This window comes from Mercurialis annua, linkage group LG1-X (assembly GCF_937616625.2).
Source record: "Mercurialis annua linkage group LG1-X, ddMerAnnu1.2, whole genome shotgun sequence".
NCBI lineage: Eukaryota > Viridiplantae > Streptophyta > Magnoliopsida > Malpighiales > Euphorbiaceae > Mercurialis > Mercurialis annua.
This window is the reverse complement of record NC_065570.1, coordinates 11,328,808-11,340,271: the sequence shown is the minus strand read 5'-3', so window position 1 is coordinate 11,340,271 and position 11,464 is coordinate 11,328,808. Positions and strand designations below refer to the sequence as shown.

General features: G+C 35.1%; 3 protein-coding genes across 3 annotated transcripts; 1 reads left to right on the top strand and 2 right to left on the bottom strand.

Annotated features, from left to right (window-relative positions):
* The first annotated feature begins 344 nt into the window (after nt 1–344).
* LOC126661757 (pentatricopeptide repeat-containing protein At3g53700, chloroplastic) lies at nt 345–3,210 on the top strand. Its single transcript, XM_050355624.2, has one exon. The coding sequence runs from the start codon at nt 599–601 to the stop codon at nt 2,912–2,914; it is 2,316 nt and encodes a 771-aa protein (XP_050211581.1). The 5' UTR covers nt 345–598; the 3' UTR covers nt 2,915–3,210.
* Nucleotides 3,211–3,347: 137 nt separating this feature from the next.
* On the bottom strand, nt 3,348–4,993 carry LOC126661762 (stemmadenine O-acetyltransferase-like). Its single transcript, XM_050355629.1, has one exon. The coding sequence runs from the start codon at nt 4,841–4,843 to the stop codon at nt 3,470–3,472; it is 1,374 nt and encodes a 457-aa protein (XP_050211586.1). The 5' UTR covers nt 4,844–4,993; the 3' UTR covers nt 3,348–3,469.
* Nucleotides 4,994–5,808: 815 nt separating this feature from the next.
* On the bottom strand, nt 5,809–10,458 carry LOC126673555 (frataxin, mitochondrial). Its single transcript, XM_050367777.2, has 6 exons — nt 10,247–10,458; nt 9,471–9,709; nt 9,280–9,352; nt 9,137–9,184; nt 8,956–9,050; nt 5,809–6,124 (listed from the first exon to the last, which is right to left on the bottom strand). Exons 2-6 carry the CDS (start codon nt 9,692–9,694, stop codon nt 5,995–5,997), a joined length of 570 nt encoding a protein of 189 aa, XP_050223734.1. The 5' UTR covers nt 9,695–9,709; nt 10,247–10,458; the 3' UTR covers nt 5,809–5,994.
* Nucleotides 10,459–11,464: the final 1,006 nt, after the last annotated feature.

The window sequence follows — 11,464 nt, the reverse complement described above, 5'->3', positions numbered from 1 at the left end:
CGATTTTGCCCAAAAACTGATTATTTGGTCTCACAAAAGTTATGACCTTTCAATTTTGTCGATTTTGGCCAAAAATGGATTATTTGGTTTCACAAAAATCCTGACCTTTCAATATATGTGCATGCCACGTAGGCGACACATAGGCAAATTGAAATCAAATTGAGAGTTGACCACAATTTAAACCAAATAATCTGTTTTTGGCCAAAATCAACAAAACGACACTGTTTGATTCATGCCTAGTCAGTATTTTCTTTTCCACGTGGCTCCTATGTGGCAGGCCGTTTTTGGATCACCCGGCAAAATAAGAGTATGTACGGTCTTGACAGATATCCAACGACAGACCCAAATTAACAATTTTTCATAGTTAAGAGATCAAAACGAGCAAATATAAAGTCCAGGGGCCGGTTAATCTAAATACGTATAGTTAAAGGACCTCAACGACATTGTTCCACCATTATCGTGTCTGTGACAAACCCAGCGGCTCTTCCTGCTCTCTTTTCAGTTTTCATGCTCCGACACCTCTGTTATCTTCTCCGGTTGTTGCTTCACCAAAACTAAACTAAGCATCAAAATTCATAATCATTTTCCGGGTTTTATTATGCACACCACATGTTTGATAAATAGCCTCAATCAAATGACATTATTTTCTGTCTCTACCACCTCTATCAAATGCTACCCTTTACTCCCCCACTCTCATCACCAACACCATTCTTTCAATTTTTTACAGAAACCCATATCCAATTCAACTCTATGTTTAGCTTCAACACAGCAACAATCGGCAACTTCTCTACTCCCTTCCAATTTTACTCCAGCTCAGCTTCTCGACACTCTCCGTCGCCAAAATGATGAAACTGCAGCTCTTCGGTTGCTTAATTGGGCATCTAAGCATCCCAATTTTATACCCAATTCGTCCATTTACGAAGAAATTCTGCGTAAACTTGGTAAAGTTGGTTCTTTTAATTCAATGAAGGATATTTTGGAGGAAATGAAGGCTCTTAGGTGTGAGGTTGATAGGGGTATTTTGTTAGTTTTTATTGATAGTTATGCGAAGTTTGATTTATATGATGAAATTCTTGGCATTGTTGAATTGATGGAAGTTGAATTCGGGTTGTTGTTAGACACTTTTTTGTATAATTTCTTGTTGAATGTGCTTGTTGATGGTAATAAGTTGAAGTTAGTTGAAACTGCGCATTCTGATATGGTTAGTAAAGGGATTAAGCCGGATGTTTCGACTTTTAATATATTGATTAAAGCTTTGTGTAAAGCTCATCAAATTAGGCCAGCTAGTTTAATGATGGAGGAGATGTCCAGTTATGGTTTGTCACCAGATGAGAAGACGTTTACTACTATAATGCAGGGTTTTATTGAGGAAGGGAATATGGATGGTGCACTTCGAGTAAAAGAGCAAATGGTGCGCGCTGGGTGTCCTGCGACTAATGTGACTGTGAATGTCTTGGTTCATGGGTTTTGTAAAGAGGGGAGAGTTGAGGAAGCATTGAGCTTTATTGATGAGATGTCGAACGAAGGCTTCTTTCCTGATAAGTTTACTTTTAATACTGTGGTTAATGGGCTGTGTAAGGCTGGACATGTTAAGCATGCTGTCGAAGTTATGGATATGATGCTTCAAGAAGGGTTTGATCCAGATGTATATACATTTAACTGTTTGATTTCTGGATTGTGTAAATTGGGTGAAGTTGATGAAGCAGTGGAGATTCTTGATCAGATGATTTCGAGGGATTGTTCACCAAACACTGTTACTTATAACACGCTGATAAGTAGTTTGTGCAAGGAGAATCAAGTTGAAGAGGCTACTAAACTTACTCGTGTTTTGACTAGCAAGGGGATTTTACCTGATGTTTGTACATTTAACTCCCTTATACAAGGTCTGTGCTTAACAAGAAATCATGGCATGGCACTGGAACTGTACGACGAGATGAAACTTAAAGGGTTAAAACCTGATGAGTTTACCTTCAATATGTTGATCGACAGCTTTTGTTGCAGAGGGAAACTACAGGAAGCTCTGAGCTTGCTTAAAGAAATGGAGTTAAGTGGCTGTGCTCGAAATGTGATAACATACAATACGTTAATCGATGGGTTTTGCAAAAACAGGAAGATTGAAGAAGCAGAAGAGATATTTGACCAGATGGAAGTTCAGGGAGTTTCGAGAAATTCAGTAACTTACAATACTCTGATAGATGGTCTTTGTAAGAGCAGAAGGGTGGAGGAAGCGGCTCAACTAATGGATCAGATGATAATGGAAGAGCTGAAGCCTGACAAATTCACTTACAATTCTATGCTTACCTACTTCTGCAGCGAGGGAGATATTAAGAAAGCGGCAGACATTGTCCAAACCATGGCTTCCAATGGCTGTGAACCAGACATTGTGACTTATGGAACCCTGATTAGGGGTCTGTGTAAGGCGGGTAGAGTGGAGGTAGCTAGTAAGCTCCTCAGATCCATCCAAATGAAAGGCCTGGTTCCGACTCCGCACGCGTTTAACCCCATAATTCAAGCACTCTTCAAACGGAAAAGAGACAAGGAAGCTGTGAGGCTTTTTAGAGAAATGGAGGAGAAGGGTATTTCTCCAGATGCAGTAACATACAAGATTGTTTTCCGTGGGATGACCAACTCTGGAGGACCAATAGGGGAAGCTGTTGATTTTGTGATTGAGATGACAGAAAAAGGGTTTTTACCAGAATTTTCGTCGTTCTATATGCTGGCTGAGGGACTTTCTTCTTTATCTATGGAAGAGACATTAATCAAGCTTGTTGACATAGTCATGGAGAAAGCAAAGTTCTCACAAAATCAAGTTGCCATGATAAGGGGTTTTCTCAAAATTCGCAAGTTCCAAGATGCCTTGGCGACCTTGGGAGGTCTGCTCGACAACCAAATGTCTAAGAGATCTTACAGATGAAGAGAGTTATAGCACGGCAACCAGTTCAAATGGTGAGGAGAACTGAGGTGGACATTGTTTCGATAGCTTCAGCTTCTGTTCAATTAGTGATGCAGGTATTCCTTCATTAGCCCCAGCTCATGTTTAGTAAAATTGTACTATATTAATATACTAGATGATCCTACGTTTGATTTACTAAGTTTTGGAGGGAATTAGGATTGAAATGAAAATGATTGTTAGTATTTCTGTTTGGTTGGAAAAGATTATATGAGAATGAGATCTCCCTATCAATGGATATCAGCCATTCCCATTGTTTACATCATTTACATAGTATTAATTTAGTTATGGGAACCGAGATAAATTGGAAAAAGTTACGAATTTGATTAGCCAAACCGACAGCTTTTATAAATATTTAGTGCAGTTTGATTTTTATTATATCTATTGTAGAATGCTTTGATTTTTAGATTTTTCTGACTCAAACTGAACCAAGCTGTGTGCACACCCTTGGCCTACCTGATGCTTTTAAAAATACTCCTTTCAATCAAACAGTACATAGTAAAAACACAACTTAATATCTTAAGGGTTTGGATCAACACAAACATATTGAAGAAGATCTTCATCCTTCTCCAGTAAAAGTAGAACTTGTTCGTCTAAATACGCCCATGCTTCTATCCCTTTGTCCTTACCTGTATCGAAAAGAACGATGGAGTTGACAGAATCAATCTTTGACGTATGACCTGAGCCAACCCAACTAGTCCACACTGGCTTTCCCCATCCGAAATCAATCTCATACATTCCAAAATTACACCAACTCCCAAACATTACAAATTCGGATCCTTCTTGGCTGCTGCCACTCAGTGTTTTACTTGTGCTTGTCAGCATTTTATCAAGTTCTGCGTATCCTCCATCTCCTTGTAATTTCTTCACAAATTCAGCATTAAATTTTCCGACTGATTCCTTCAGCTGGTGCACTAAACTGCTCAATTCTGCTTCTTCTGGTTTAAACACTGCTTCCGCTTGCAAAACGAAGTTACCAAATGAGCATTCTGGAAACGGCGGCGCAGCTCTTCTTCGCAAGTTCACAGCAAGGATTACCGCAAGCGGCTTGTCAGTACCTGATTTTGCGTTAAGAATCCGCATCAGACATTTGCTCAGCACTGCAATCACCACCTCAAGCCGGGTCGCGTTTTCTACTCCTAACCTGATTGCCTCATCTTTAAGACACGCAATTGATGACGAATCAAAAACAAATCTTTTTGTTCTGAGCTTCATTTTCTTGATAAACGGACGAGACAAATCAGCTGTATTCCGTACTTCTTTTGAGAATGCATCATTCTGTAGAAATACAGATGAGCTATCTAAGTAAGGCCGAAGAATATCATGAACATTAGTATTCTCTTCGCAGGACTTGAATGCCGCTGTGGCAGCCCAATCTTTAAGGAAAGACGAGAAAGCAATTCCATCACACACTGTGTGACAAACAAAAAACCCGATAGCCAAGCCGCCACAAGCAAAGGTAGTTTCTTGTATCTTAATGGCAAAAGATCCGGTAGTCTCAGTTGGCAATGAAACAAAAAGCGGCAACAACTTTCCCATTGAACAGAGGTCAGGCCTGTCAAGAAATTCAGACAAGGAAATATTTTTAACTCTGGCTTCGACATAGCACACCCCTTCGTCATTACAATCAACGGAAAGGCTGTCTTTAATCCTTCCAGCAAGAGGGTAGAAACGGGATAATGTTTCCGATAATGATTGCTTTAGAAGTAGCGATCGCTTAGAAATGATCGTATCAGTTTGTGTCTGTAGTTGAGGAAAGGGATAGTAAAGAATGGTCGGATAGCACGTAGATGGCATAAGTTGGTCTAGAAGAGAGATTTTGTAGGTTCTGAGGTACGAAGGGGTTGGTGATGAAGGTGTAATGCAAGTTGTGGAAATTATTTGCATCTCCATTTTTGTTTTTGCAGAGTAAACTATCTCTACTCAGCATTTAGCACTGTGATCTATCTATATATACTAGTTCAGCCATTGATCCACAGGTTCCTAGTTTTGTTGTTAGTTGAAATTCAAGGATGTATTGATTAATTTAATTCCAAATTTTGTTGCTTGTTTGATAGTACCCATCCCATTTATAAAAATAATATTATGTTTTGCACACAATTTAAAAATACAGGAATTTATATTTTGCCATTATTAATTATTATAATTTGACTAAAATATGACTGTAGCTTTACATTTTATTTTTAAATTGACATATTTAAGTTTTAATGATAGAAACCAATAATATGAAGGCAAAGGTTTAGTTAAATAAAAATCACTTAATAGCACTAATTATCTTGTAGATTCTATTAGCCATTATTTATGTAGAGGCGAGCGAACGGTCAAAGAAATTCAAATTGAAAGATTTTTAGAAAACTCTAGGGCGTGATAAAGCACTATGTTAGTTTAAGTAAGATAACAGATTCAATGCAATTGTTTAAAACTCGAGGTTAAAACTTTATCTCCCACTCGGATGGAATTTGGTCCGAATATAGGAGGTTTAAAAATGTCATCCCATAGTTGGGATCCATCAAATACATGTCATGCATCTTGTACCCAAAAAAATCTAAAAAAAAAACTTCTAAAATAAAACAGAACAAAAATATTCCTTCTAGGATAAAACAGAGGAAATAGTTCATACATGAATGGACTACCAAATCTTGGAATCTCAGTCGAAGTTTGTCATTCAAATATTAAACTCCAAATCTTGGAATAAGATTGGATGCTTCCATGAAGATTGGCCCAACTTATGTAGTATAGTCTGATGGGAATTTCTATAAAATTCAAGAATGTGCATCTCCCCAGTTGATTTTACAAATTTCGTAGTTCTAATAGGAATCCTACGCCAGACCAAACTATCTGATTACTCAAAAACAAAATAAAAAACAAGATAATCAAAACTTCAATGAGATGTACATATTCATGTATATGATATGGAACTTGATATTCATTTGCTTTCAGCTTTATGTAAAGATGCTAAATCAAACAAGAAAACCTAGAGAATAGTAATTTAGTAAAAATGTACAAGAAAAAAAACACAGAATGGATCAGAGGATTTGCTATAACTATGCAAGTTTGATAGGTTCACCGCATAGTTGCTCCAATTCACTTTCAAAAACATTCAACAGTTTTGCTTTCGTCCGCCTGTAAATCCAAGCTTTAGCATTCCGATCCCAATCGAATCTGGACGGACCGCTGCATGAAAATCAAATTATTCAGCCCACAGAACGAGGGAAAAAACAAAAAAGAAGAAGCATCCACTGCCTTAAAAATGCCTTTAATTGTAAAAATTTGGTTGAATAAACAATACAGAGTCCCATTCACTTTAAAATGGGAGAGACCTCGCATGGCTATATATAGAAACGGAAACGGTCGATAGAAACCTGTTCTACAGCTCACAGCGGCAGCTCTTTATATAGAAGATGAAATGCATTCTAAGTACGCAAAACCTCCCATTTTGCATACAAGTGACAGATTAGGTTTTCATTCCTCGATTAGTCAAATAAATTTTAAAAACAATGACTTCAGTCACCTCATTTCGTCCTTTACAGAAAGTCAATTGTAAAAAAAAAATGAGATGCTAAAGTCGAGAAATCTGACAAGAGTTTAAACACCATCTATGTCGACTTGCAACAAAATTTATAACAAGGAAAATGAAGGTGTTTCAAGTGGCAAGAAAGCGTGAGCTAGAACTAAGATGAGGTGGGAAAAATGAACAACGTCAATTAAATTGAAACTACAGTTAAATCGAACTGACTTGAGTTAAATATCTAGCCCTTATATTTCTACCTTAACTCTCGTATGCTTTAACACCAAATGCGAGGTCTAGTTAGTATTTAAGCAATTTGGTCATGACATCATTATTCAACTTTCTCTGCATCATTTCTGAAGAAGAAAAAATCACCAAATACAAAAACTGCTGCTCTAAGTAGCACGGAAACGGAAACGGGAAACGGATACGACACGAAACGGACACGGGGAAACGGCAGTTTTAAAAAATAGAGGACACGAAACGTGGGGGAAACGTGTAAATATTAAAAATATAGGGATATATTTATAATTATTAATATTATATATATAAAAAAATATTAATATACAAAATAATTTATATGAAAAATTCATATAAAAAAAAGCTTATGAAGTTTCATATAAATTAAATTATTAATATTCATCACTTCCCAAAAGAAAATAAATCAAATATAAGCCCTAGTTATACATATAAAATAGTAAGTTTGTTAAAATTAATAGCCCAAGCCCATAGTCCTCAAAACCTAATTAATTAGTAATTACAATCAACCAAATAATGCAGCATCACAAATTTGGCCATCATCACCAAATTCTTCTTTCTTCTTGAACTCTCTATTACTAAAATTGCAGAGCACATTTTGAAATTAAAATTCATCAACAAATACAAACTTTTTCCAATCTTTTTATCGGCTGAAATCGGATCCAAAATGAAATTTATATAAATGAAATCAAAAACTTTCCTTCAAGCCGAACTCAGATGATCGGTGCGGCGGCAGCCATTTTCAGATGAGCAGAGAAAGATTCAATCAGAAGTAATCGATAAGAAGAAAATATGGGTTTCTGAAACATAAGGGTGATTTGAATAATATTTTTTTTATTTGCAGATGAGCCCGAAACGTTTTGGAGGAGTTTCCTAACGTTCCCGTTTCGGAAACGTTAGGAAACGCGGAAACGTTGGGACTTCAACGTTTCCGTGCTTCCTAGCTGCTGCTTTATGGTTTGAAGTAAAAATGAAGTCAGTTTTCAAATTTTAAACCAGGCCTTTCAAATAGAAGCAATAAAGATATACGATGATGGCTGAAGGAAGAAACATAGTGAGCAATAGGGAACAATGTTGAACTAAAACCAAATTATCTATCTGAATTTCTAGTCAATTTAAGTTGATTCAGTTTAGTTTAAAAAATGTGAGGAATAATTTCTGGTTCTGTCCCTCTGTTTCATTAGGAGATCAATAGACCAGATTACTCACACCCTAGCTAGAGCTTAGAGCAGCTGATTAAATGTCTGGTTCCATAAGAGTGGAGTTATTGTCCTCCCTCTTTCACCAATGATGTTCTTCCGATGGTTAGATGTCAAGAAAAATTATTCTCTTTCTATTCAAAACAATATTCCGGCTTATTTTTTAAGTACTTCAACCACACCAAAATGACTCAACTATCTTCCTTGTTAGTCATTACTTAAGTAGATCAACTTGTAAGTCATTACTTCATTTAGTACTAAGATTACTTCATTTCTCAGGAGGAAATCAAGGAATTCTTACAATTAGACTCTGTTTATAAATGCAGGTTATCAAGGTTTATCATACCGCCGGCAAACACATTGCTGGTACAGCATATTAGATTCTACTTTTAGCACCAATTCTTTACCATCATCATCCACTATCCAGCTTCTTGATCACTCCCTACTCAGATACAAACTACTTACAATATAGCAAGGAATATATAATCCGGCTTCAATTGCTATTAAAACCAATATATTGAACAGTTTTTCCTTCTAGTATCTAGAAATTCTATTTACTTTACCTCATTCATCATCACTGCTATTTGCCAATTGGATATCTACTCGTCCAATCTTATCTAACAATAAACAAACCAAAATGAACAATTGCACTATTTTCCTTCAGTTAAATAAATATTATTTTTTAGCTCAAAATACGTATTAGCAATCAATTACAGGACCAGTTAAAAATAAAATAAAATAAATAGAGGACAGTACCAGCTTGAAAACAAAATTCAACTTGATATCCAAAATGGACTGTCTACAAAAGTTACTGGTCTTGGTTCACCTTATCAAAATTCAACGTTTGTGTTAACTATTTGCAAAATCAGAAACTACTGAAATCGGGATTAATTCTAGTTCTTGACAAAAAATTCAATCAACTATTACCACAAAAAACTTCAATCAGAGAGAAGAAACCATAAGTTATGCTGGCTATAAGTTAAAAGAATATAAACATAGAACATAACAGCTGAAGAAACAAGTAGAAACATAAACAATACCTCACTGGAGAAGACAACCAAAGTTGTCTATTGGGTGTTTGCTTGTTCAGCACATAGGTGCCTAAATCTCCGAGCTTAAGAGTCAACACCTCATTCTAGCAAAATGCAGAAAAATAACCCATTAAGTCAAAATTCAAAAACAGCAAGTATAAAACTGAAGAGTCATATCAATCAATCTCACCCCATAATCTATGTCGAATCCATCAACTTGGACACTATCTCCATATTCCTGAGAAGCACAAACAACGATCAATATCAACGAGATCTCTATTTCTTTATGAAAAATCATTTAACTACAATAGATACTAACAAATATCTTTAGACCTCGAATTTCTCTTGAAGGTCATGGATTGTGGAATCAGCAAGTTTGTGGAATTCATCTTCTTGTAGAAGAGAACTGTAACCATAATAATCATTTAGCCATTAATCATCATTATTTAACACTTTGCAAGAAAAATAACAAAACACAAATTGACGAAAATAAATTAAATTATTGAAAAGGTAAGATGAACAACCTGTAATCAATGGCAGCAGGACCTTGAGAATAAGCATTATGATCCAAATGACGAAAGCATAAATCTCTCGAAGAAGCACTAGAACGGTAGGAATGGAGAACTCGCGCCAAAAGTGCAGGCCTTGATTGGTAAGACTTTGAAGAATAGGAAGTTGTTGAAGAGTATAGGAAATGAGGTTTAAGAAATGTTGAAAGTCTCCTCGAAGATCGCAAGTTCAACGCCATTTTTTCAGATTTTGCCTACAACACACGACTTGTTCTTCAGATACCCATATACTTTATTAGAACTGAACCCAAATACTACTAGAAGAATATGTGCATATTTTCATGTAAAATTAAAATTCCATTTCCAGCAAATGGTTAAACATTATGAGCACTCTCTTTAATCAAAATAACAATTTTCTAGTTGCAACTGAAAAATTAAAGAAGGAAAAATTCTCAATAATCACTCCAATCCTAATGTTTACTTCTCAAAAACAAAACGAGCTCGAGCTCGTTTGGCTCATTTGGCTCATTTGCACCTAAATAAATAAAATATAAGCTACATTTAAATTCATGAAATCCTGTGAACAATTTAAGAAAAAAATTTATACCAAACAATCAATTTTCAAGCACATAAATATCAATAACAATCAAATGCCTAAAGACATAACCCTAATCAGCAGTACATTTAGAAAACAGAGTAAATAAACAAGAGACAAAATATATGAGACATCACCCAGGGAAGACAAAAACAACTATGCAAGTGGAAGGAAGAAAGAGGCGGAAATGACTCACACCACTAGCAGCGGCGGCAGGGGATGCACGCAGCACTGGAAGCGGCGGCGGACACGCAGCACTGGCCGCAGTGAGGGCAGAAGGAACAAGGGAAGCGGAGATGGGAAAAAGGATCAACGGCAGTGTTGTCGGCGGCAGAATGAGCAGTGGAAAAGGATGATTACTTTGTTTCCTGTTTTGACTCTATTCTTTTTTAACGGTATGACGGAGTTACAGTTTTGTTGTAATTTTATTTAAAAAATTTATAATAATAGTTTAATTTTAGTATTATACTAGAACGAAACCCTCGCTTCGCTTCCGGCTAATCTATTTTTTCGTCTAAAGCAATAAAAAGGATAGATATAAAAATAAAACAAAAATTCTAATGTAATTAACAATTGGTTAAGTTGCATAAATAGATATACAAATATTAACAAAAAGTATCGTTTGTCAATTCCACTTTATTTTTTTTAACTTTTAACAATTTTATAAAAATAAAAATTACAACATTGAAACGTCAAATATATCGTCTAGCATTGTAGAAAGATTGATTGCCGGTAAACCAATTAATTTTTACGCTAGCTGATCAAATATTATTATTAGCACGTTTTTTGTCATTCTTTGAAGAATGTTGGCTAATGTTTATATTATTTGAGCATAACTCGTTGGTATTGACTCTCACACTTGAACTACTATGGTTGTTATTTTGTACCGGATTATGTAATAAACTAAAGCCAACAATCCAAAAAATAGAATATAAATAAAACTAAAAATAATTTAGCAGATAAACCCTAAAAAATAGAATATAATTGAAAGGGTGTATGAAATAGATTTACGTTGGTAGGTATCAGACTACAAAAAAAATATAAATAAATTATTTGTTTCAATTGTTCATCGATGATCATCTTCATTTTTTTCTTTATTTTTTCTTCTCCATTTTATATTAATCTATTGATATTTTTGGCCTCACTGAAGAAATAAACTCACTTAAATCTCTGAGTAGGTGTATTTTTATAGTAACTATATATTTAAACCATTAATGTATAATAATATAAACACATGAATGATTAATTAATTACATAAAAAAACAGAACTTAATACAAATATATATGCTAAATAGAATAACAGCAAGTTAGAAAATTCGAAAATATTTCAATAGAAAAATAACCTAAATATTAAGAATCAAGCAAGATAGAAAGGTTGGATTTTCATATTAATTTAGAAAGATTACAATAAAAA